We start from the raw sequence: 27595 nt of genomic DNA on the forward strand, positions 1-27595 counted from the left end.
AATACCAAAAAACCAAACAATCCAATTAAGAAATGGGCAAAGGACCAGATTAGAGGCTAGCAGACATATGAAAAGATGCTCTGGCCCGACCTGTGGTGGCGCAGTGGATAAAGCGTCAACCTGGAAATGCTGAGGTTGTCGGTTCAAAACCCTGGGCTTGCCTGGTCAAGGCACATATGGGAGTTGATGCTTCCTGCTCCTCCCCCCTTCTCTCTTTCTCTTTCTCCTCTCTCTCTCTCTCTCTCCCCTCTCTATAATGAATAAATAAAATCTTAAAAAAAAAAAAGATGCTCAATGTCACTAATCATCAGAGAAATGCAAATTAAAACCACAATGAGATATCATCTCACACCTGGCAGAATGGCGCTCATCAATAAATCAATAAACAAGTGCTGGTGAGAATGTGTAGAAAAGGGAACCTTCTTGCACTGCTGGTGGAAATGCAGATTGGAGCAGCCACTGTGAAAAGCAGTGCGGAGTTACCTCAAAAAATTAAAAATGAAATAGCCTTTGACTAAGCAATTCCACTTCTGGAAATATATCCAAAGAAACCTGAAACACTAATCTTAAAGAACATATGCAGCCTCATGTTCACTGCAGTGTTATTTATAATAGCCACAAGACTTGGAAGCAGCCCAAGTGCCCAAGAGCAAAAGACTGGATAAAAAAGCTGTGGTCCATTTACACAATGGAATACTACTCAGCTGTAAAAAAGGAAATCTTACCCTTTGTGGCAGCATAGATGGAGAATATTATGCTAAGTAAAATAAGCCAGTCAGAGAAAGTCAAGTACCATACGATTTCACTTATATATGGAATCTAATGAACAAAATGAACTAACAAACAAAATAGAAACAAGATTCATAGAAAATGAAAACTGACAGCTGTCTGAGGAGATGGGGGATGGGGAGTGGAGGTTGGGGGTGGGGGATGGGTGAGAAAGGTAAAGGAATTAAGCGAAGGAAAACAGCTTACAGACACAGACAGCAGTGTGGGAACTGCAGGAGGAAAAGGGGGTGGTAGCAGGGGGAGGAAGGCTGGGCATGGGTAAATGATGATGGAGGGAAACTTGACTGACTTGGAGTGGTAAACACATAACACAACAGAGAAGGAATGTATTATAGAATTGCACAGCTGAAGCCTGTATAATTTTATTAACCAATTTCACCCCAATAAATTCAATAAAAATTTTGAGAAAAAAAACCCAGACACATGAAGCAGAAAAATTTAACTTAAAAGTAGGAGAAAAACCTCAAATGACAGGAATAATGGAATTAGCATGAGAAGACTTTAAAAACAACTATTACTTATATATGTTCAAGGATTTCAAGGACAATATGAACCTAATAAGGAAAAAATGGAAAATATAAGAGAATCAAATTCAACTTCCAGCCTTAAAAATGAAAACATCTGAAATGATAATTTCATTGAATTAGATTAACAGCAGATTAAAACACTATCCACCACCCCCAATAGACTGAAAGAGGCCTCACACTGAGGCCTCTGCTGTGCGGATTCTGCAGTGTAAAAGATCTGCCTCCTTTAGAAGTCTATTGGGGGTGGCGGATTCCACCTTTGGAATTTTTCTGCTCTAGGAAAAGTTCTAGTGTGGAAAAAATTAAGCAACATGCTCGATATTTGAGCGGAATGTGCTGCAGCCTCCCACTGACTTGAATAGGAGAGGAAGAAATGTGTCGGAACTGCATTTCTGCCGTACAGGGGATCTCTCTTCTGCGGAATCCACGGGTCTCCCATTGAAGTAAATGAGATGTGGATTCCACCGCAGAAACCGCTGCTTTATAGTGTGAAAGAGCCCTGAAAGATACCATGCTGTGCAGAAACTGCAGTGTATCCTATGACGTAGTTCACACCGTTCTACATAGTTAAGCAGCTATTTACGGAATGGTAGCCCCAATACACTAGGTAAGGAGGTCCATTAGTAATAAATATTTCTCAATATAATTAAATATTGTTTTTGTGACTAATCACTATGTTTAAATTATGTTTGCTTTGTAGCAATGAGAATACATAATGCATATCAGGTATTTACATTCCGAATCATAACTGTAGCAAAATTACAGTTATGAAGTAGCCACCACAATTATTTTTTGGTTTGGGGTCACTGCAACATGAGGAACTGTATTGCGGGGTCATGACATTAGAAAGGTTGAGAACCACTGCCGTAGAAGAAAAGAAAAGCAGTGAACCTGAATACATATTAATAGAAATTATGCAAACAAAAGCAGAAAGGGAAAAAAAAGGGTTAAAAAATTAAATCAACAGTCTCTTTGGTCATCGATACACTAGTAAGTGATCTAACGTATGTGTAATTCCAGATCAGATTCCGAAGGAAGGGAAGGGCAAAAAATAGAGAAATAAAGATGGACAAATCATATTTTAATTTGATGAAACTACAAATCCACAGATGTAGACGGCATAATCACTTAGGAATGCTTGCTCTGGGAAAGCATTTTCTCTTTTTAAGGATTATATTGAAAGAAAAAGGTTCTTGACACAAAATAAAGGTAGACAAAATGTGGTGATATTTATCAATATTATCTGCCAGCACACAGAGCAAAGTCTCATCTTATCTCTTAGGAATGCTTGCTCTGGGAAATGCTATCTCTGGCCTTGCTACAGCCAGTAAGAGGCTGCTGGGAGTGCTGAGACTTGTTTCACCCTATTTCTACAGCCTGTTCTTAATACCTGTGTAAATGATGACACTAATGGTCCTCTCTAGTTTTTGACCCTATTAGCTTGGAGTGAGAGAGATAAATATGCATATTGCCTTCTTCAGGGCTACAGAATAAAAACACTTTCCTACTTTTCATTCACTTCAGGAAACTTGGCTCTGTGAAAAGAACAGAAAAGAAAAACTATGAATTCTTCTGCTCCGAAGCTATGCTCTGAAAGGTTACCAGGAACCTTAAAGGAGAGTAGTCTAGTGAAGAGGAACCCTCCCTTCCTGAATGTATTACACAACTGGACAACGATGTAGTCAGAGGTGGACTGCTCATCTGGGCTCACCTCCCTCTAGGCTTTACAGTCACTAGGATATTGAGATGCACCGTATTGCTGAAGTAGGGCCTTGCTATACATTGCTCCCATTGTCCTTCATCAAGAGGTGGCGGGTAATGTATAAACACACAAATAATACATAATCTTATCTACACTCAATCTGGCTGTTATTATAGAATCAGGGCGCGTATTACATTCTCCTAGACCTTTTCAATAGTTCTTTGTGGTGATGATAATTTATACAACACAACAAACTGGGCCAACATGAATGAATTATACAGAGTAAATGTCAAAATATCTGGGTAAAAAGAGTTTAAGGGCATATTGAGATTTAACATTTTGTGTAGTTGCAGGCAGAGCATGGAACGTTAAAATAATATTTAACAGTCTAGGCTATTTATGGGTTTTAATAGTCTCTATTGCATGTTGTTTCCAAGTTGGTAACAGCAAAACCATGGCAACAGGAAATTCTTCCCTACAGTAGTTTACGAATGCTTTTCTGTTTTTATGACTCAATTCCTTATTTAATTTCCTGTACAGAAAATCAGAGAGCTTACTATAGACTGCAATAAAGATCTGCTAATCCAAAGACCTTTTCAAAGAAAAAGGTCACAGATGTCCATGGATGGATTTGGAGATAAAATGTAAAACTGCCTCCACACAAACACACAGCAGTAATCAGCACACTCTAACCAAAACAGATACTTGAGAACTTAATTATTTTATTAATGACTTGGGGAATGGAAGTGGACAACCTTGTATCTTCATGAACTGTAAGTAAGCAGACTGCTTCACTATCGTGCTTTGAATCAACACATTGTATGAGCTAAATTGATAAAAGCTTCTTTTCTTAAAGATTAAATTAGACTATGGGCAATAATAATAGAAAATAGGCAAGCAAAACCCTTTGAGATATTAAGATACAAAAATGAATAAGAAAAACCATACAAAGACTGACTCAGAGATAAGCATGAGGATTAAAGAATTAATGGAAGTTGAAAATTCTAGGACTTACGACCAGATGGTTGTAAGTTGCTAGAGTTTTTAGTCACTTTAACATTCAGCTAAATATAGTGAAATTTATGCCACACTATCCAGAAGCAAATTTGTACCCACTGCCTGATTACATCCACACCTCTGATAACACTTTTTGTGCAGTCTAAGCCTAGCTACTCCGATTATGGTCTGCCATTGTTCTGGGGCTACAGACTGCCCTCTCTGGCTCTCTCCTCCAACACCAGCAGTTTTCTGCAATAAGTGGCAATGTTGTTTTACAGGCAATTTAGCAGGTGAACATCAAAGGAGCAGGAGGAAAATAAACCTAGTAGGAAAGTGCGAGTATTTCTTACTTTTGGTGTCAAGCTGTGCGCGATACTTCTCAAAACCTTTGAGCCGAACACGTTCTCCCAACAGCTGAAGGAACTCCTCAAAGGCTGGGCCAGCTGATTCATTGTTGTACATCTCTTCTTCCGTGCTCTGTCCAGCTTTGCAGTACATGATGCCGACTTTTTGCTGATAGTTCAGCTGTGAAGGCAGACAACACAATGCAAATCAACAGAAGCTGATGTACTTTGGCCCACTTAAATGTTAATAAGTCCTGTAGAGCAAAAGCCTATCAAATAGCTAACATCCCTATTCTCTTGAGATCCTTCTTTTTTAATTCTTCTGTCTCCTACCCAAACAATACAATACAGCAAGCATCTGTAATTATGAATTAAGAGGAAAGGCCAGAAAAGTAAAATCTCATGTATGTGAAGGTCAGGCATCATCAGAACAGATGTTGCTACTCTAGGGAATTTCTGTTAATGGATTACAAAATACTAGGTAAGCCTATAAAAAACAACTTGACAACGAAAGGCAATTCTTTTTCAATGACCTCCCCCCACCACCACCACTGCCAGCCTTTTACAAATGGAGGTTTTGCAAATTTAAAAGCAAAAGCTCACTTTACAAAAGATAGTTTAAAATAAAATCTTTTGCCCGAAAAGCCCACTAATGTCCTTGCAATTTGGTGGTGGTGGTGGTGGGGATTGGAAAAGATATCTTCCAATGCCATTTTTCCAATATGTATATTAAATTTATAAACCTCAATTAGGGTTACAATGTCCTTTTCAAATAATTTTCTAAAAGATGAGTGCCTAAATAGAAACTGTAAAAGGGGCATCATTATGGCAAATTAGCAAGTGGCAAATATTCCTTCCTTAGGACAACAGTTAATACAAAGTAGTCTGAAGATTTAAATATAATGTTAATCAAAACATTTATTCATCACCGAAAAGCCTAATCATTTTGCAGAGGAATTTTAAGGCGGTTTTAGTTATTTAACAAGAAATGAGTTTTCAGTATAAAGAGTCAGCGTTCTAACAAGCCATGAAAGCAGGCTAACCCGTATCCCTCGGGCCTGTCGCCCAAGCAGCACTGCAAACCTCTGCTTCCCTAAGTTTTCAGCTAAAGAGAGGAAAGGGGGGAGGCACGAGGCAAAATTTTAATAGCTAACATTTAATAAACACTCATTATATGCCAATCACTGTGTTCCGTGTTTAACATCAGCTTATTCCTCCAACAGCCCATAAAGCAAATATTACCTGTTTGACAGATAAGCACAGGTATTGGGAGAGAAAGTGCCTGGCCCAGTAGGGAGTCTCCGATCACCACCGTCAGACCTGTGATTCAGCTCTATAAACATTACCGGGACTCAACCAGGCTTGCCCTGCTCCATTTCTGTCACTGCGACATGTCCACAGCCCCTTACTTGCAAGTCGAAAGTTGAAAGATAAAAACCAAATTTAAGCAGATACATTTGGCAGCAAACCTTGAAATGAGCTGACATTAGTACTCTTAATTTATTCCTCTTTGAGTGAATATTCTTTTTTTTTCTTGTAGGAATATCAATGTGTTTGATTGTGGGGAACTGTCCCTGATCCCACTGGGAACATGACTATATGGTGTGTGCATTTTATTTCCCTGCGAAAGTCTGGACATTTCTGAATCCTGAAACACACCCAGCACTTATTGTTTCATACGAGGGGCTGTGACCCTGGACAATTCTCTCCAACCTTCCAGAGCAAATGTTCCAGAACAGTGATAACACAGAAAATGTCACGGGGGGGGGGGGGGGATTCTTTCTTGCTTCCCCTCCACTGCATGCTCCCTAGTTGACAAGGAAGTTCAGTGGCCTTTAATGCCCCGTGGCCATGGCCATGAGGGCTCCCCAGAAGGTCTGTCTGCCTACTCCAGGGAGTGGGAGGATAAAACTTCAGTCTGAAACTTGCAAATAACTGGATATACAGATACACTGGAATATTTTTTTTGTGTGTGGCAGAGACAAAGACAGTCAGAGAGAGAGGGACAGACAGGAAGGGAGAGAGATGAGAAACATCAATTCTCGTTGCAGTTCCTTAGTTGTTCATTGATTGCTTTCTCATATGTGCCTTGACCGGGGGGCTACAGCAGACTGAGTAACCCCTTGCTCAGCCAGCGATCTTGGGTCCAAGCTGGTGAGATTTGCTCAAACCAGATGAGCCTGCACTCAAGCTGGCGACCTCGGGGTCTCAAACCTGGGTCCTCCACATCCCAGTCCGACGCTCTATCTACTGCGCCACCGCCTGGTCAGGCTATACTGGAATATTTTTAAAGCGGCATACAGCCTTACATTATTGTGGCTTCATTGTAACTAAGAGAAACAGATTTAGGACTTAATCATTTTGTATACCACATGTAGGAAAAAACAAACAAAAGAAGACCCAGTAAAACCTACTGCACACCACTGACATTTCAGCCTTATCTCAGCCAGCCTGCTTCAAATGTCTGAATGTGGCTGATGCTTAGAGGGGAACTCCCACAGGTAGAGATTTCATCTTGGCTTTAGAATTAAGCTGAGTACCCACCCTATCAGGTCTCAACAAATAAAAAAGTAGTGGTAAGCTCTGCATCTATTACAAAAGGAGTCCTCAGTACAGTCAGGTCCTCACTCTCTTCCTGCAGGGAGAACGATCAGAAATGAAGCAATCCAGAGAAAGGAAGGGGCTTTGAGTTATTTGCCGTTTGGCTCTGTGCCTCCCAGATCAGCCTTCTCATGCAACAATGTAGGACAAAAGTCACCCTGTTCGATAGAAAGCATCAGTGGCATTGGATTTGTGGATGGCTTCTTTCTTTTTTAACTTCTTAGATAAAGGCCTAAGATTTCACTGTGCAACATTCAAAAGAAGTCATTTATAACAACAAAAAGAGAAAGAAGAAGAAGAAAAAGAAAAGAGTTCAGAGGAGAGAAGATAAGTAAAGGAAACTTCCGCCAAACGACTGGAGAAGCAGAATCCAAGGACAATGAGACTATGTGCTGTGCTGTTTGGACTGATTTCTCACAGTCTAGAGAACTCCACCTGCAGACAGAAGAACAAACTGGGTTTGCTGGTTGTGAAAGGAAGACTCCTTTAAGAGGATTAGGAAATTTGTTAGAATGTCAAGTTTCCTCTGGTTTGAAACTGTGCCAAATGTCACTGCTCGGTGACGAAATGACTTGATCCACTCCAATTAAATCAAGGTAGGTGGCATGCTCTGAACTCAGGCTCTTAGAATCCTCTGTTAGCAGCTATGCTCCCTGCCAGAGCAAGAAGTTGTTAAGGAGGAGTTATGTAAATGCAACAAAGGAACACTTCAAGAGAAAAAGCAAATGTAAATGCAGTTAGAGCGATCATTGGAGGGCTCTGAATTATGAGTTATATAAAACAGCATTTTTTGGAGACACATCTGCACGGGTTCATGCATGTGAACATATAGTACTTTCATGCAATGCTCAATATGGAGCTGTGAAGGCACCAGAAGCTGTCCGGGGAACAGACTGGGTTTCTCTGCACTGTAGGGCTTTGCTCTGGAGAGTCCGGGGTGATGCTGCACAAACCCATGCTTGCCCCAGCAGCTGTTCACATGGGGCATCGATGGAAGGGCCTCGGCACTCAACAAATGCTTGTATTAGAAAAAGGAATGAGTTTTTGTTATTATAGATAAGATTATTCTGAAATTTATATGGAAAGGCAAAGAAATTATATAACACAATTTTGAAAAATAATGTGGAAAAAATTTATTCTACCTGATTATAGGACTAAGATGATATCTGAGATGAAGGTGAATCTCAATAAAGCAAAGTGCTTTTCAACACCCATCAAGAGCAGCATGGCTTCCCACAGCTGGGAACAAACAACACGTAAAATTGCTCTTCCTCTCATAAAAAGAGACACTTTAACATCAAATCAAAGAAACAGGAAGTGCAATCTAACTTCCACAGCCCTGAGTTCCTGGAAGGACGGATGAGAAGTCGGTGTCCCCTTCCGGTGGAAACAGATGAGAACCACCAAGTTCTCAGAGACCTCTCCAGAAATGCGGCCTCTGTCACCTTTTCTTCCTGGTGTCCTGGCCAGAGGAAGGCCACTGAGGTGGCCCAGATCATGGGAATGACCTGGTTCCTACCGTTCTTACAAAACCACCAAAATGTCCAATTTACTTAAATAGTCACGATGAAGTATTTCACTGTATAGCGGTTCTCACCCTGGAGGGGTGCCTGAGCTTTGTTCTGGGGTATGGTTACTTAGAACTAGTTTGATCCTCTCAGTTCTTGCTGTCAGGTTGCACCAGAGCAGAGTTTGAGGATTAATTTGCCCCACAACTGCAGCAAAACCATTCTGGGACTCTGCCCAGTGCCATGTGAACTCAGAGCAGAAACCGACTGTTTGGACTGATTTTTCACAGTCTAGAGAACTCCACCTGCAGACAGAAGAACTGAGGATTTGCCCTTCTCAACCTTTAGGGAGATTTTTACCCTGGCCTCAAATGCACACACTTACCAGCACTCAGCTCTGTGAACACAGCTTCCTCGGGTCTCACATCTGTCTCACCTCTGGGCACCCCTGGGGTTCAGCTGGATGGCCCACCTGCACTGCAGCCTGGAGACCCCCTTCAGGCAGAACGCTGGTGTGATTTTAGGGTCCACTTACTCATTTCCCGCCTACCAAAGATCACTGCTCTTCACTGCCTGATGTCCAATGTTGTAAAAATCAGTTTCCTTGTTTTGTCCAGTCTTTAGGCTGTTTCAGATAAAAGGATAAATCTAGTCCCTCTTTCTTAAATGGACAAAAGTAGAAATCTGCCTTCTAAAAGTTGTTTTTTCAATCAACTTTATTGGTATATAATTGCTAAACAGGAAACGGCATTCATTCAAGCAATACAATTTAATGAGTTCTAGTAACCTCCACTAAAATCAAGGTACAGAACACTTCAATCACCCCAGAAGTTCCCTGGTTTCCATTTGTAATGCACCCCTGCACTAACTAAAAGCCTCAAACAACCACTGTGCCATGTTTTCCCACTATAAATTAGTTTTGCCTACATTTAAAACCAATGTTTTTGTTGGGTAAACTTCATTGTGAGAGTTGTTCTCTTTCAGCACTCTGCATATGTCTGATTTCCACCTTTCCTTAACGCTGTATAGCCAGCAAGTGCTAATTTTAACAGGCAACTGTCAGTCCTTCTTTGAAGGTATTTTATTTTCCTTTGGCTATTTTTAATATTTGTCTATTTATATTTCAGCAATATTTTATTTTACTATAATGGGCTTTGATCTGATTTTCTTTGTATTTATCTGCAGCGCTCCTTGATTCTATCTTAAATCATGAATTTAATCAGTTTTGGAAATTTCTCTTTATTATAAAGAATTCTTCAAACACTAATTCTATTCCTGAATAATGCTTTCATCTCTCTTCTCCTCTTGGGAATTGTATTTTATATATATATTCCACTGTGGTTCACATGCCCTTTTGGGCTCTTTTCTGTATTTCTTATGTTTTCTTGTCTCCATTCTTCAGTTAAATTTTTTTAGTAACCTGTATTCAATTCATGTATTTTCTCTTCTGTTGTGTCAAATAAGCTCTTAAACTCATCTACTGAGATTTTAACTTGTGTTTCTTTAGTTCTAGAATTTCAATTTGATTTTTTAACAGCTCTGAGTTCTCCAGTGACCCTTGAACTAGTTTTTATTTCTGCAGCCACCATGAAATCAATGAAAGTTGATTGGTCACCGAACTTTTTATCTGTAGTTTGATGCTATGTTTTTGTCAAAAATTTTTATAGTTTTACATTTCAATCTATAATCCATTTGAGTAATTTCTTATATAATGTGTAAGGTTTAGGTCAATGTCATTATTTTGTCTATGGATATACAACCATCTCATCTCCTTTGTTTAAAAAGTCCATCTTTTCTCCCTTGTTTTCACACTACTTTGTCAAAAATCAGTTGGATATATTTGTGTGGGGCTACCTCTGGTTTCTCTATGCTGTTTCATTGATCCATGTATCTAGCCCTCCAATAAAAAAGTCTTGATTACTGTAGTTATACAGTAAGTTTTGAACTTGGTAGAATAATCTCTCTTCTTCTTTTTCAAAATTGTTTTAGCTATTCTAGTTCCTTTACTTTTCAATATAAAGTTCAGAATACTCTTGTCTATGATTACAAAGATTCTTGCTAGAATTTTGATACTAATTGTGTTAAGACTGTATCGTAGGGCCCTGGCCGGTTGGCTTAGTGGTAGAACATTGGCCTGGCGTGCAGGAGTCCCGGCCGGGGCACACAGGAGAGGCGCCCATCTGCTTCTCTGCCCCTCCCCCTCTCCTTCCTCTCTGTCTCACTCTTCCCCTCCCGCAGCAGAGACTCCATTGGAGCAGGGATGGCCCAGGCGCTGAGGATGGCTCTGTGGCCTCTGCCTCAGGCGCTAGAGTGGCTCTGGTCACAACAGAGCGACACCCTGGATGGGCAGAGCGTTGCCCCCTGGTGGGCATGCCAGGTGGATCCTGGTAGGGCGCATGCGGGAGTCTGTCTGACTGCCTCCCCCGTTTCTGGCTTCGGAAAAATACAAAAAAAAAAAAAAAGACTGTATCATAGGTCTTCTTTGATTTCTTTCATCAGTTTTCAGCAAACAAGTACTATACATATCTTGTTAGAGATATACCCAAGTATTTCATTTTTTGTTGAAGGATTATAAAAGTATTATATTTTATTTGCAGTTTCCATGTGTTCATTAAAATAAAACTAACTGATTTGAGTGAGTTGATGTTGAATCATATACAACCTCGCTGTACATACCTCCTAGTTCTAGGAAGATTTTATAGATTCCATGGAGTTTTGTACATAGACTATTACGTTATCTGAAATAGTCTTGTTATTTTCCTTTCCTTTCCTTTACCTATATGTCTTTTATTTCCTTTTTTCCCTTATTGTGCTGACTAGAACTTCCAGAACTATGCTGAATAGCAGTGGTGAGGATCCATCCTTACCTTGTTATCACTAAGCCTTTCTTCATTAAGTATAATATAAGCTATAGAGTTTTTGTAGGTTCTTTTTTTAAATCAAGTTTAGAAAGTTTCTCTGTATTTTCAGCTTTGATCATGAATGACTGCTGGGTCACTCCTCAAATCCTAAGGTCGCTACCTAATTGGCTTTCTTCTTTCTACTGTTCAGATTCACTTTGTACATCACAATGCACAAGGTTTTTAGCTGCATGAAGCAAGAAGAACAGGAAAGATATATCTACTCCTTATTTCCAGAAGTAAAGTCCAAATTTATTTATTTTTAAATATTTTATCTAGTGTTCCTGGTTATTCTCAGTAGGTGAGCTAGTCTGAGACAAGCTGCGATATTACTGAACATGAAGATCTTGGTCATTTAAAACAATTTTTCATGATTCACACTGATAGCATTTATTTTGGTTTGTTCCCTATAAAAATAACTCTTAACTACTTCCTAAATACTCATCGTTATACTGACCTTCACAAACAATGTCAAAGAGTCTGAAAAAATTCAGTATTGGAAGAAAAAATGCTAGTTAGAAAATATATCCTCATTGGAAATTACTAAGAAAAATCAAATTGCTTTAAAAAATGACATATGGGTACTGGGTAGGACAGTTATTTAAAAAATCTGACAAATGTTGTCAAAATTATTTTTATATATGTGCATAGATGTATTCTAATCTATTTTTATCTGTGGCATACTGTATAGGAAGTATTCTATATACATAATAATCTCCATCTTCTCTAAAACTATGCTGTGCAAAATTTCTCACAAAATAAGAAAGCTTCGTATTAGGTATTAAACTGATAATAAATGCACCCATTTTGATTTGACATTGAGGTGAATTTCAAGGATGTAGAAAAATGCCTTCATTGCAGCACTGTTGGTAATAGGAAAAGACTGGAATCAACCCAAATGCCCACCAATAGGGAAACTGATGAAATAAACTATGGTATAGCAATAAAATAGAATATTATGCAGCAGTCAAGACAGTGGGAAAGCAATCTATGTGCTGGCACAGAAAGATTTCCAAAATATTTTACTAAGTAAAAGAGCAAATTTCTATAGCATGCTATTATTTTGTATAAGAAAGTGGGGAAATAAGATTACATAGGCCTATTTGGTGAGATCTGTATAAAGAAACAAAGAAATACATAAGGAAAATAACAGTGGTAATTTATGGGGGAAGAGAGGACATAGGACAAGATAGAAACGGGAGCCCCTGATGTAAACACAATTAGTTTGACTTTTGGACGACTTGAAGCTAACAGCTAGTTAAGTCCTATAGGAAAGAAAATTAGTTTAACTTTATATTTTAAATTTAAAACACAACCCACAATTTAAAATTAAGGAGATTGAAATATCTACAATCGGTTATTCTGTCTTTTTGGATTGTGAACCAAAGAACCCTTCCTGCATGTCTTAGCCATGTGGAGCTCCATCCCTCAGTGTCCAGTGCAGCCCTACCACAGCCAAACGACTCCCAAATGCTATGCTATCCATCATGATAATCATGGGATCTCATCACTAGAAAGGACTTCATCCAGTCATCCAACCCAACCGCAGATGGGGACAGAGCATGGAGGAGCCAGTGCAGAGTCATCTTTACTTCTGAACAGACAAGACAAAGCTACCAATGTCATTGCCCTCTTCCCCTGACCTGATGACTGTCGGGCACACTTCCTTCCTGATAATGTTTATACAGGTCCATGAGTAGTCTGGAACCAGTTTGGTGACCCTCGGAAGTTTAAACATGCATTAGCTGATATCATAATCTAAGAAAAGATTAAAATTTCAGGAATGGTAATTATTCTGCCAAAACATCATTCACAGAAACTGGGTTTTGCAAAAAAATATTTTTCCTATGGTTCATTCTTTAAATTTAGCTGTCTAAATCAAAAAAGAAAGTGGCTGGTCAAACTCGTTTATCTTTAATAAAATAATTCACCAGGACAATGAATAGGCTAAGTCAGCAAAGAATTTACCCATGTCCTTAATCAAAGGATGAGTGCTATTCATTGTAAAATAAACACTGCTTCTTTCCTTACATCTATTTTTGAGATACATATTGCAGACCTAATTAGGGACTTTTCCCCTTTAACTTCAATAGCTCGAAGGTTAACTTTTTAAAGAATAAAGAATTGAATAAGTGTTTTCATTTCTTTGTACTTTAAATAATAATCTAAAAAAAACAGTGGAGATATTCATTTAGGTAAAATCACTACTTTGTACCTAAAACTTGGCATCTCCTAATGAAAACAGGACTACCAATTTCCTTTACTGCAAACTGGCACTTGTACTTTAAATATTTTTGAGCTCTATTCCAATTTTATTTGGGTTTAACAACTTTTACTGAATGTTGGGCACTGAAGCCAGCAGCAGGGAGCCATCCTTCCGGCTCCTCCTCCCTTTCACAGGGAGGGAAGGACAGCGGTTGTGGGGGGTGTTGGTTCCAAGTGTGGGCTCTGCAGTTGGAAGGCCTGGATTTAAGACCTTCCTCCACCAGGTTCTACTTGTGATCTGGGGGGTCTTTCAGCCTCTCTGTGCCTCATTCAGTGCTCCTGTCTGTAAAACAAGGACAACAGGAGCACCTACATCAAAGGCTGCTGAGAATTCATTAAAATAATCCATGAAGGTTGTACACATAGTATCTGCCTTAGTCACTACTCAATAAGAAATAGTCTATTTTTACTAATCTCTTACAAGTGCCTCACACTCCTGATCGGCTAGACTGCTTGTCGCCCTTTTGTCTCTCTAAGCTTCGTTCTTATCATTCTGAGAAGCACTGTGGTGCTTCTTCTCTGGCCTGACAAATATGTCTTTCCCTCCAAGGCCCCATCTCATCCTGACCCACCTGACCAATCATGACCCCGATCCACAGGTTTGCACCTTCTTGGCTCTTCATTTGCAATTCTTTTACTATATTCATTACATTAACCCTAACTTCCATTATAGTAATTTATGACTTTGTCTCCTCCATGGGTAAGGACTATGTTTTACCAGCCTATTTATTCTCTACAGTATTTACCAATCCTCAAAGAATGGTTACTCAATAAACCTTTATTAGTTTGAAACAGTGACACTTATTTCGGAAAGCCTAGTCCATTCGACTACCTATAGTAGCAGCTCTCCCACAGGATACTTGTAAAGATCAAATGAGATAATGCCTGTAAAAGGTGACTAATGAGTTAGCATTTTATCACTGTCGATTGCAGCTCCTATTTCTTCAATGTTCACCATGTGCCCAGCATTGTACTAAGTGCTTTACACGTGTGAACTTGAAACAGGACCTAGCATGACACCCTTACATGCCCCTCACACTGAATACATGAGCTAAAAGTGTTTTTTAAATGACTGATGAAGAAAAATGGCAAATTTGAAAGTAACCAAATTGGCCATATTATTAAAAAGTTGGCTTGAATCGAGAATGAATGAAATTCCTGATATATCACAGTGCAGTTTTGATGCTTTATAAAAAAGTGTATGGAGGCCCTGGCCGGTTGGCTCAGCGGTAGAGCGTCGGCCTAGCGTGCGGAGGACCCGGGTTCGATTCCCGGCCAGGGCACACAGGAGAAGCGCCCATTTGCTTCTCCACCCCTCCGCCGCGCTTTCCTCTCTGTCTCTCTCTTCCCCTCCCGCAGCCGAGGCTCCATTGGAGCAAAGATGGCCCGGGCGCTGGGGATGGCTCTGTGGCCTCTGCCCCAGGCGCTAGAGTGGCTCTGGTCGCAACATGGCGACGCCCAGGATGGGCAGAGCATCGCCCCCTGGTGGGCAGAACGTCGCCCCTGGTGGGCGTGCCGGGTGGATCCCGGTCGGGCGCATGCGGGAGTCTGTCTGACTGTCGCTCCCTGTTTCCAGCTTCAGAAAAATGAAAAAAAAAAAAAAAGTGTATGGAATTGCAAATCTTAAAAACAAAAGGTAGTATTATGCAAATTTAGTCAGTGTTCAAGATTACTAAAGAAAAATGTTCTGAGAACTTCTCCAAGTCTCACTCCTCTCAACTATAAAACAGGCCAATAACAGGAACCTACGACACAGTGTACTCTGAGGGTGAAGTCCGATGCCAGTGAAGGGCTTAGAACATTAGAACAGGTTAATGACTTCTAGCATATCTAGAGGTGCTCTCAATTATCTAATAAGGGAAGATCTAGGATCATGATGGATAAACTAAGTCCAGACTGGAACCAAATTTCCTGAGTCACAACCAGTTCTAAATTCTTGACAGTGTGAAATCATCGACGAGTCAGTTTCATCTTCTTATTGACCTTTCTAGGATAACGGAAGTGAACATCGATAAACAGTGAAGGGCCCAGAAAGTTTTCAGAAAGGAGACTGTGAAAGTTTATGTCACAGTCATATATTCATTTTCTAAAATTTCAGGAATGAAAATGTCAAACTTCAGTTCCCATATACGTGTCAGAGTCTAGTCAAATAAAAATTGATTTTTAAAATATTTTTGTGAAAGGCTTTCTTTCATAATTTATGAATAAAATTTTCATTTGTTCTTAAGTTCACTTGTTTTTAAAAATGGTAAATTGAGAAAATAAGGCACCAAAGATCAGAAAGGCAGAATGTCACAATATAGCAAGCAAATAGTGTTTTCTTTTTCCAAGCATAATTATGTAAGTCATATAGAGAAGCTATTAAAAGAATCATTTAGCCTGACCAGGCAGTGGCACAGTCGATAGAGCGTCAGATTGGGATGCAGAGGACACAGGTTTGAAACCCCGAAGTCACCGGCTTGAGCATGGGTTCGCTGGCTTGAGTGTGAGATGATAGACATGACCATCACCCCATGGTCATTGGCTTGAGCTCAAAGGTCGTTGGCTTGAGCTCAAAAGTCGCTGGCTTGTAAGGAGTCACTCACTCTGCTGTAGCCCCCCACCCCCTGCTGCTGGACAAGGCACTTATGAGAAAGCAATCAATGAACAACTAAGGTGCTGCGACAAAGAATTGATGCTTCATCTCTCTCCCTTCCTGTCTATCTGTCCCTGTCTCTCTCTGTCACACACACAAAAAAAATCATTTAAGTAAATGTTAAAAGGAGATTTAGAATCACCTTTTAGTGAGTCCAGTTTCTGAGTATCATATACTGTGAATCTCTTCAAATATAAGGATGTTCAAAGCATGAAATTTTAAAAAATGATGACACATATGAACACCAAAAGTGCTTTGCAATGATTCGAATGTATAATCTATTGCATTTATAAGCATTTCTGTTTTAAAATCTGTATTTGCAAAAGCATCAAAATAATCATTCTCAAAATGATACCAAGGCATTAATAAGATTTGGTACCAAAAAAAAAAACAACTCCCCAGACTAAATGCCTAAGTTATATGCCTGTTTTTTTATCAGTCTAATCCTGGCTTTGAATGCTATGAAGATATAAATGAAAAGACAGGGGCTAAGTGGAGGTGCCTCTTAGTCTAGATGTATTGCTGCTCATATAAAAGGGCAGGTTTTAAATTCCTAGACTACAATACCTAGTAAAAATTCCAAAATAAAACTGGGGAAACTCACTTAGATTGCCAAATTTTAATTCTGCCAAGAAATGCATTAAAGAAAACAACTAACACATATTATCAATATTTTATGAAAGCAAGTATATTTTAATACCTCCCAGGAATAAAAAGCCCCTAATTTCAGAATAATGGACAGTTAATTTAAATTTAGCTTTATATTAAACTCATAGTGTTGTTAACCTTCCTGTGTTGATGGGACCATGGAATGTTCATCACAGATCAGCCCATCTGTGGTCCAACATTTGCAATTACAAAGAGATGGCATAAAACATACTGCACCCACTTTTTACTTACTATGGGTAAAACAAGGGGAAACTGACAATAACTCCTTTATGTAATTTGTTCTAATGTAGAATTTGGAATATTCAGTATATAATTATACTATCAATGTCTAAATGTTGTCATTCCCCTCAAAATCCATGGTAACTAAAAAGACTAAATCCATCAAGTTGAACTTAATCTTCCTTTTTCTCCTACTCCTTTGTTAGAATCAAGGTTTAAAATCTTTACTGAAAAAACAACCCCTCAAATAGTTAAGTTTATGCATCAGTCGTCTTCTAAAGCATTCAAACTGCTTCATGAATGCTCACAGCCTAACTGAAATCTATATATGGAATAGATGTTATCTGTGCTTTATGAAAGTGAACTGAATAGATAGAACAATGATTAGAAAAGTTATGTCCAACTATTGGTTCATAATATCCTATTGAATGAATTAAAAGAAGAAATATACCTTGAAACTGATTTTTTGAACTCCCATTTATTTTAATAAAATTGAAATGTTTAATTATGGAATGACCACCAAAATTTATTCACAAAATGGCATTTGCATTGTGACCAAATGGCCCCCACATTAAGTATAGAAAATATGGAAGTGAGAAAATTTTATTTTCATTTTGTGAAACTAATAATTAGATCTCAAATTTTTAAAATTTTGTACTTAGTCTCATCTAAAATACTTTGTAAGTGGTACTAATAGAGTTCAAAATGTTAAGCTTTGATGACAGTGTGCTGTAGCAGCTAACAGTACAGGCTTTGAACTTAGTAATTGTGTGAACTTGAATTTACTACTTAATCTCTCTGTGCCTCAGATTCCTTGTCTCTAAAATGGATAATAATAGTACCATTCTCATAGGGCTGGAAGATTAAAGGGAATAATATATTTAAGGCACTTCAAGTAGAGCCTGGATGGCTATTATTGCTATTGCTAGTACTTATTCCAAAAGTCCTTGAAAAATTCACGGCACTTATGGAAGATTACCAAAAGTGTTGAACATAGTTTAAGTATCCTATCTATCAATTCTGGCATAGAAAATTTTATCAGATGAGAGATGTTCAGAGTTCAGAAAGCCAAGAAAAATGAAAATGAGTAAATGCAAAGAGAATATCCTTCACAATAAATGACATCACTTTTCTTTGTCAAAAAAGAAATATTAAGGCCTATACTCTGGAAGCCTAATGGGAAACATTTACAATAGCATTAAGAATGTTCTCGGGAAGCCACACTCACCCCTTGTTCATCAAGTTTCATGAGCTGCTCTGTGACTTTGGGCGTGTTGAAGGCCAGCCGCAGGCACTGGACGTTGAGCTCGGGAATCACGTGCTCCAGCACTTCCTTCAGGGGCAGCCCTCTGGCTGTCGAGTGCTTTGCTGTTGAGGGAATGGCATCCTCCAGGACTGAGCCTCTCAGTGTCATGAGCTGAAGGAGAGAAACGTGCTCTGGTGAGAGAAGTGAATCTAGTGGGTCCCCCTGATCCAGTGAGGATACACTCCAAGACGCCCGCCCAGTGGATGCCTGAAACTGAGGATAGCATTGAACCCTATGTGCACTGTTTTTTTTCCTATGCATACACACCCATGATAGAGTTTAATTTATAAATTTGGCATAGTAAGAGATAACAGCAATAACTAATAATAAAATAGAATGATTATAACAATAAACTGTAATAAAAGTTATGTGCCCATGGTGTCTCTGGCTCTTTCAAAATATTTTACTGTGCTCACCCTTTTTGTATAATTTGAAATGATAAAATGCGTACATGATGAGATAAAAGTGAGGTGATGACATAGGCACTGTGACGTTAACACTGAGCATCTGACGATGTCAGAAGGAGGATCACATCTGCTTTGTGTGATCCTGGATCATCGAGCCATGGTGATGTTGATGGCTGGATGTCAGGAGCAGACAATGTTGATGGTTGTAGAAATTTAATATTTTCAGACTGCAGTTGACTGGGGGTAACTAAAACTGTGGAAAGCAAAACCACGGATACGAGGATGGCTACTGAACATCAAATGCACTGAAAACCTACACTGTGCTCCTCCTTAGTTATCAGATATTTGGAAATGACTTCTGATTGGTCAAGCCAGTGAGGGAGAAAGGGTGAAGGAAGTCATATAAGACACTTTGTATATGAAAATTAGGCCAACACTTTCAAGAAGACTAAGGCAAGTCCAAAGAAACTCAGGATCAAGACTTCTGCAGACATTTTACTTAAAGATCAAATAAAATGTTTCCCCTTTTTGAATGATGAAAGGTAAGCAGAGGAAGAATTTTTAAATTTCATAATGTACTGCTGGCAAGCATAAACTATTCATATTCCCAAAGGCTTCGATAAGAGGACAATGATTATATATAGTTTGGCAGCAAAACTGACAGCACTGAAATTACTTTAGGGTTTTCCCGTATTTCTTAAAACATCTCCCATTATGATGAAATATAAACATAAGAAATTTCTCTATGTAACAATTGGTTGGAGCAAAGTTAACCAGACATGAAGTGTAAAGTACTCTTAATTTCCAAAAATGTTCACATGGAAAAGTTGTTAATATAATTAAAACACTGTACGCTGATTTATGGAAAACACCAGCACTTGGAACAAACTCCCATCCAGCAGGCAGGCTAAGATGCTGCCCTGCAACATGAGCTATACTGGTGCTAAGAGGAGGAGCACCTGCATGCAGACGGATGGGTGGGTTGCTGGGTATGGTGTGCCACTGGGTGAGAGGTAGCAAATAAAAAGTTGCAACTCAGGAAGGATATATTTACTAAGAAAAGGGCAGCAAGTTCAAGTTCTAAAATGGTCCAAAGGCAGAACTCGGAGAGTTGTGGTTCCAAGCATAAGAAAAGGCCCTCATGAAAGATGGCTAATAAAGGGGCCATGAAATCTAGAAATATTTCTACAAAAAAAATAACAGAATGTCAGAGAGCAGCAGTATGGAGATGAGAAAGAACAGGCTGTAAGCATGAAAGAGGGGTTGCTAGAGCTCAGCCTGACCTACAGAGCGCAGGGGAGGGGCGGAGGGTGGGAGGAGCCCCAGGACCGGAGACCCTGATGCCAACTGAGGGGCGTGCTCCTCCTCTGACTCCAGGCGCAATCTCAGAACTCCTTTGAACTGAGATGATGACAATGACACACGTGTTAAGGAATTTTTTTTTAAAGGATCTTGGTTCTTTTTTTTTCCCCCTTTATTTTTGAGAGGGAGAGGAAAGGATAGAGAGAGAAAGAGAGGCAGAGACACAAACAGAAACACCGATAAGTTCCTGTATGTGCCCTGACTGGGGATCAAACCAGCAACCTTTACCCATCAGGACTATGCTCTAACCAGCCGAGCTATCTGGCCAGGGCATGTTAAAGAAATCAAGTTGTCAAATAACATAAACAGCAAGAGGAAGAAACTGTAGGAAGAGAATTTAGTTAGGAGGAAGTTGTAACAGTGTCCAAGTAACAAGCACCGAGGGCAAGATACAGGACTAGCAGGTAAATAGAAACACAAGAAAAATCACCAGGGATGTAAAATCTGTAATATTTGCTAACTGACCGAGAAGAGAGAGGAGGGGAGGCAAAGTGAATTCACTAACACCTTATTCTTAATACAAGAAAAGGGTACCTGAGATATATGCAGTCAACTCATCTGATTAGCATCTTTTCTTCCATTTATAACATTTTCAAACACTTGTGTAAAAAACATCAATTTCTTTTTTTTTTTTTTTTTACAGAGACAGAGAGAGAGTCAGAGAGAGGGACAGATAGGGACAGACAGCAGGAAGGGAAAGAGATGAAAAGCATCAATCAGTTTTTCATTGCGGCTCCTTAGTTGTTTATTGATTGCTTTCTCATATGTGCCTTGACTATTGGGCTACAGCAGATTGAGTAACCCCTTGCTCAAGCCAGCGACCTTGGGTCCAAGCTGGTGAGCTTTGCTCAAACCAGATGAGCCCGTGCTCAAGCTGGCAACCTCAGGGTTTTGAACCTGGGTCCTTCTGCATTCCAGTCCGACGCTCTATCCACTGCGCCACCACCTGGTCAGTCAAAAAAACATCAACTTCTTATGACTTAATATCTAATATAACAGAAATAGTTTTGCTTTGTTTATTAAAACACGGGAAACCAGGCCCTGGCCGGTTGGCTCAGCGGTAGAGCGTTGGCTTGGCATGTGGGGGACCTGGGTTCGATTCCCGGCCAGGGTACATAGGAGAAGCACCCATTTGCTTCTCCACCCCCCACCCTTCCTCTCTGTCTCTCTCTTCCCCTCCTGCAGCCAAGGCTCCATTGGAGCAAAGATGGCCCGGGCGCTGGGGATGGTTCCTTGACCTCTGCCCCAGGCGCTAGAGTGGCTCTGGTCGTGGCAGAGCGACTCCCCGGAGGGGCAGAGCATCGCCCCCTGGTGGGCAGAGCGTTGCCCCTGGTGGGCGTGCCGGGTGGATCCCAGTCGGGCGCATGCGGGAGTCTGTCTGACTGTCTCTCCCCATTTCCAGCTTCAGAAAAAAAAACACACACAAAAAAAAAAACAAAAAAAACCCACACACACACAAAAAAAAACCCACGGGAAACCACTGAACAACTCAGTTATCACACTTCTTGCATGAGATCACATGTGACTGCGGATAGGAAGCTACAAAGGCTTAAGTGTTCTCAGTTGAGAAACCAAGTCCAAAAATGCTAATTATTTTTAATTTGGTGCCACAGATAGTTGCTCGTCTCAAGAGAGACAAAGCGGATGAAAATTTTAGAGAATGACTAGTTTTTCTACCTGAATCACTAGTATAACTGATATTTCCCTTAATGACTTCCAGGAAGTACAGGATCCTTGTAAGTTCCTGTGCACCAAGGCTTAAAAGCACACTCATGCCCTAAGACTGCATTCATAAACACACTGTCATGCTTACAAATATATGCAAGTTTTAAAAAAAAATTGTTATGCAATGATTACTTCTACTGAAATGAGAGAGATCTGTATGTATTTCTATCTTAATGCTATTTACTGAAGCAACTGGAGTGGCACTGTAGTGACCATGTTCTTTTTTCTCAATGTATTTATTAACATTAGAAATTAATAGCATGAGAAGTCCTGAAAAACCGTGAAAACTAAGTCTTATTTTATTAGATATGCCTGTCCCACAAAGTCCAGGAGCTATAGACTAAAACCAACATCCAGAGCATTTCTAGGCAAAGGAATTTTGTTAGTTTCTTTCTATGAAGAGCCTCATGAAGATATTACAATGAATCCACATTTAAGGATTTTTTTGTGTGTGTGAGAGACAGAAAGAGACAGAGAGAGGTACAGATAGGGACAGACAGACAGGGAGAGAGATGAGAAGCATCAATTCTTTGTTGCAGCACTTTAGGTGTTCATTGATTGCTGTCTCATATGCACCTTGACTGGAGGGTTATGGCAGAGCGAGTGATCGCCTGCTCAAGCCAGCGACCTTGGGGTTTCAAACCTAGGTCCTTTGCATTCCAGTCCAACGCTCTATCCACTGCACCAACCCCTGGTCAGGCTTAAGGATTATTTTTATTGGAAAGAAAAAATTACACAAAAGCTAGTGGCAATTAAATAAATATCAGAGAGAGAGGAGGGAGGGAGGGAGGGAGGGAACTATTTGGAGCATTACACGTGTAGTAATACACAACTCAGAGAAAAGTCCCATCCTCACTGGGTTTATAGTCTAGTGGCAGAGACAGATACAAAAAGAAAAACAAAAACTAAGTACAATATGTGAAATAGTGTCAAGTATTCATGAAAAAGTAAAGCCTGGAATTAGATATGAAGTGGGGTATGAGGGAGCAGAAACTTTAGATAATTTATGAGGAAAAGGCCAGAGCCTGGTGATTTATGAGTATAGGCCAGAAGGACATGAGCGCTGTAGCCAAGAGTATGCCTGGGGAAGAACACGACCCCACAGAGGAACAGGGAGCACCCAGGACCTGAGGCAGAGGCGCCCTGAGGCTGCCCAGGGAGGAGGAGGCCGCTGTGGCTGGAGAAGACTAAGGAGGGGCCGGTGGTCACGAGGTCCCTAGCAGAAGTGCATGGTCTCCCGGCTACCACAGAGACTGGGTTTCACTCAGAGGCAGATGAGAAACATTACAGGATTTTAATCAAGAAATGACAAGATTTGGATTCCATTTCAAAAGATCACTGCTGGACTGCAAGAATGCAGAGTTTTAAGGCTGAAGCAGGAAGAACAGTTCTCAGGGAAAGACAATGTTGGCTTGGTCCTGGCCTAGACCCAGGCAATGGGATGGGAGATGTGGTTAAATTCTAAGACATATTTTAAAGAGAAAGTCAACAAATTTTGCTTATATTTTGGGGGGTTAGAGAGAGGAGAAGATATTAGGAGAGGGTAGGTTGGAAGAAAAGAGTTAAGTATGGCTTCAAGATTTCTGGCCTGAACAACTACAATAATAGAGTTGTCATCAGCTAAACTTTAATTTGAACATGAAAACAAGTGGTAATGGTTTTTTGAGCCATGAACAACATTTGACTTGGATGTTTCAATCAAAGGCTACGTAAGTGGCCCCCAAGGGACCTAATTCACTCTAATGGGTTAGCAGGAAAAGGACTGAGTACAAGACCAGAGAATTGCAGGGTGGTGCCGGTGGGGCATACCAGACGGAGGCAGCAAGAGATGCAAGAACAGAGGCAGGGAAGGCCAGAGTCGGTGTGCTTCATCCACCACAGCACAGGGCTCACGTCACCGTAGGACAGGGGCTTGGACAGTGAGGCTGGGACCAGGCATGGCATGCCTGCGAGGCCGGCTGAAAGGGACAACCCTGGACACCAGCGACAGGCGCTGAGACAGTGCTGATTTATAAAATGTCGACTTTTGGCCCTGGCCGGTTGGCTCAGCGGTAGAGCGTCGGCCTGGCGTGCGGGGGATCCGGGTTCTATTCCCGGACAGGGCACATAGGAGAAGCACCCATTTGCTTCTCCACCCCCTCCCCCACTCCTTCCTCTCTGTCTCTCTCTTCCCCTCCCGCAGCCGAGGCTCCATTGGAGCAAAGATGGCCCGGGTGCTGGGGATGGCTCCTTGGCCTCTGCCCCAGGCGCTAGAGTGGCTCTGGTCGCGGCAGAGCATCGCCCCTGGTGGGCGTGCCGGGTGGATCCCGGTCGGGCGCATGCGGGAGTCTGTCTGACTGTCTCTCCCCGTTTCCAGCTTCAGAAAAAAAAAAATACAAAAAAAAAATAGCAAATGTCGACTTCTGGCATGAAGGATGATAGGACAGTAGCTGGCAAGAAGTGGAATTTCAACGGACTGAAAACATAAAAAAGGAAGATGACAGGGGGTTTAAATCAGAGTGGCCTTGGGAGGAGAAAAATGATGAGCAGGGACTCATCGAAATCTGGTGGGATCTGAGAAGCTAGAAACGACCAACTACCCACATCCAACTTCAGAAACACAGGGTGTTCTCTGTGTTTTTCATGTTCAACAAAAGAATTTACGCTGCTGAACAATTAGCTCCGGCATGGAGAAAAAGTACATTGGGACATGTTAGTTCTTCATTTCACTCTGGCCGTTATATATATAACACATTAAATATTAAACTCATGCCTTTAAAAATCTTATTTTTAATTTCCCCAGAGTTCAAGCTTAGAAACAATGACTAAGTGAGGCCAACCCCTGAAACTCAATGAGGGAAATAAAGCCAAATGCCCTATTTGAACTAGTTTCAAAACTATTATTTTCTAGATAGCCCAAAGGGGTATTAGACATTAATGTATAACAATTCTAAAGTGCTCAGAGGCAATAAATGGATAACTGGCACAACTCTACATGTTTAGGCCGAAAAGAGAACTTCATAATCCTAGATTGGTTTGTGAGTTTTTAAGAAATGCTTTGTTGACTATTTTTTCCTTTTCTTTTTTAACCTGGATTTCATTTTAAAATAAAAACTCATACTCAGTGTAGATATCCTAAATTGCCCCAAGAGCCTGTTTCATCCACATTAGATAACCTGTGTTTCCAAGAGTTCATGTTCTAGGCCTCAGAAAATAGATCTAAAAGAGATAATGCTATGAAAGTGGTAGAAGAAAAGTCTTTCCCCCCCTTCTTGGGCCAAGAAATGTCCTAAGCAATAGTTTGGAAGAGTGAGTTAAGTCCTGGGTGACCCTCTTTCTATGTAAGTACCTTAGCACCTCAAGTGGTTGTTCAGGTGTTTTCTGGCTGACCGAGCAGGATAGGCAATATCCCATTTGGGATTGAGGGCTCCAATTTCCTCGGGTCATATTTAATGGACATATCTTTCTCTGAATCAAAACTCCTATTCATTTACTGGATTTATCCAGAGCTAAGTGGAAAGAAAGGATCCAGATCTAGCCATTACGTCCACCCTTATCACCAGCAGAATGAATGAAAGGGGACTTTGTTTCTTCAGAAGACATTTGCAACCGTGCGATATTAAATTTAATTGCTTTGCTATTGCTACTGCTGTACTTTCTTTTTTTCTCACTTCCATTAAGCCTCATCTTTCTCATTTGCAACTTACCTCACTAGTTCTAAATATTATTCGGTAGTTGTAAGGAGATCCATTTTCTTTCATTTCTTCTGGCTTTTCTCTTCGAATGCTCACAGCCACTGGACCAAGATTCTCATCAGCCCCAAAATAGTTCCAGTGTTCTTAGGTAAAATAAGACAAAATTAAAATGTTATGTTCTGCTTGACATTTACAGCACTCAGAAATAACTTTGACTTTTAATAAAATGTAAGCACATTTAACAAATATTGATACTCTTCAATGCATTATAAAAACAAGGACTTGACTACACAGGTTTAGCTTCAGAGCAGGTAACACTGAAGAGAGGTGGCCTGTTCAGCTGGCTTTACTACTCTCCAACTTACTACTGCATGCACACAAACGAGCGCGCGTGCTCGAGCTGGCATGCAAGAGAGAGAGAGAGAGGGAGGGAGGGAGGGAGAGAGGGAGGGAGGAAGGGAGGGAGAGAGATGAAAGGCATCAACTTGTAGTTATAGCACCTTAGTTGTTCATTGATCATCTCTCATATGTGCCTTGACCAGGGCCGTGGGGGGGGGGGGGGGTTGGCAAGCTAGCAATCAGGGAGTCACGTCTATGATCCCATGCTCAAGGTGGGGACCCCACACTCAAGCCAGATGAGCTCATGCTCAAGCCAGTGACCTCGGAGTTTTGAACCTGGGTCCTCAGTGTCCCAGATCATCGCTCTATCCACTGTTCTACCGCCTGGTCAGGCTGTACTATTTATTTTTTTAAGTTATTTTCTCCCTATATTCTACTATTTAAATAGGCTACATTGCGTGTTCTTCCTTGCCTAAAGGAAAGTTTGTGTCTATAAAATCAAAACAAAACCCTAAATCTACTGAAAATAGAGTTTGAAGAGAGAGGGGTTTCCCCCAGATTAAAAAGAGATTTCCCTGGATTGGAGCAAGAAGAAAAGGTCTGTGAGTCACCGAGCAGCGTCAGCTCTGGGAGCCCAAGTAAGATGGAGCAGGAGCTCAGAGAAAAGAGCTCCGTGCCCCTGGGAGGCAGAACCCCGGCCCTGAGTCCTGGGCCTCACCAATGGTTGTTTCCATGTAGTGAGCAGAGGAAAGCCTTCCACAAAGCTACTGAACCCAGAGGGCATGTGTGGCCGGGGACAAAGGCCTCTCCTAGGTAACCTGTGTGGCAGGTGATTTACTACAATTTAGGGAAAAACTCTCTTCAAGACTTCAAACCTATCAGAGCCTAGGGAGTTAAGGGGAAGTCTCTTTATGTCTGGTGCTGAGTCTACTTTCCTTCTGACAAGAACCACGGTCAGAATCAAAATTAAATTTGTTTACAGAAAATTTTAAAAAAATGATCATTTACCATGCACCTGAGTATGTGTGTGTAAATAAAACTTCCTTTAAAAAATTAAAATTATTAAAAAAAATTAAAATTATTTCCTATCCTGGACATGACACAGTGGATAGAGTGTCGAACTGGACCACTGAGGACCCAGGTTGGAAACCCCAAGGTTGCCAGCTGGAGTGTGGGGTTGCCGCCTTGAGCGTGGGATCATAGACATGACCCCATGGTCACTGGCCTGAAGCCCAAGGTTGTTGGCTTGAAGCAAAGGATCACTGGCTTGGCTGGCGCTCCCCCCTGCCCCCCAATCAGAATACATGTAAGAAAGCAATCAATGAACAACTAAAGTGCTGCAACTACGAGTTGATGATGCTTCTTATTGTTCTCCCTTTCTGGCTTCTGTTCCTGTCTGTGGCTCTGTCCCTCTGATTCTCCCTTGCTAAAGGAAAAAGAAAATTATTGATGTACACATGAGATGTTCAGAGATGAGGAAGTCCATAAAACATAGAAATATATGAAAGGCTAGAGTAGATCACTTATTTTTCAAATTTACAAAATACTTTATATTGATCTATTTCATTTAAATGTGATATGACTAAATGAGTTGTGACATGGCATGGTATTCTCACACAAAATG

The 27595-nt window shown here is 40.6% G+C and overlaps 1 protein-coding gene across 10 annotated transcripts in view; it reads right to left on the reverse strand.

Annotated features, from left to right (window-relative positions):
• The window catches only part of SIPA1L1 (signal induced proliferation associated 1 like 1), a 381790-nt gene that overhangs the window by 115856 nt on the left and 238339 nt on the right, over nt 1-27595 (reverse strand). For all 10 annotated transcript variants that reach the window (XM_066275018.1, XM_066275017.1, XM_066275009.1 and 7 more), the window contains 3 exons: nt 25645-25775; nt 18387-18575; nt 4368-4542 (listed from right to left, as the gene is read on the reverse strand). In XM_066275018.1, coding sequence (XP_066131115.1) covers nt 4368-4542; nt 18387-18575; nt 25645-25775 — 495 coding nt within the window. The remainder of the gene's footprint in view (nt 1-4367; nt 4543-18386; nt 18576-25644; nt 25776-27595) is intronic.

Source organism: Saccopteryx bilineata, chromosome 4, assembly GCF_036850765.1.
Source record: "Saccopteryx bilineata isolate mSacBil1 chromosome 4, mSacBil1_pri_phased_curated, whole genome shotgun sequence".
NCBI classification, from domain to species: domain Eukaryota; kingdom Metazoa; phylum Chordata; class Mammalia; order Chiroptera; family Emballonuridae; genus Saccopteryx; species Saccopteryx bilineata.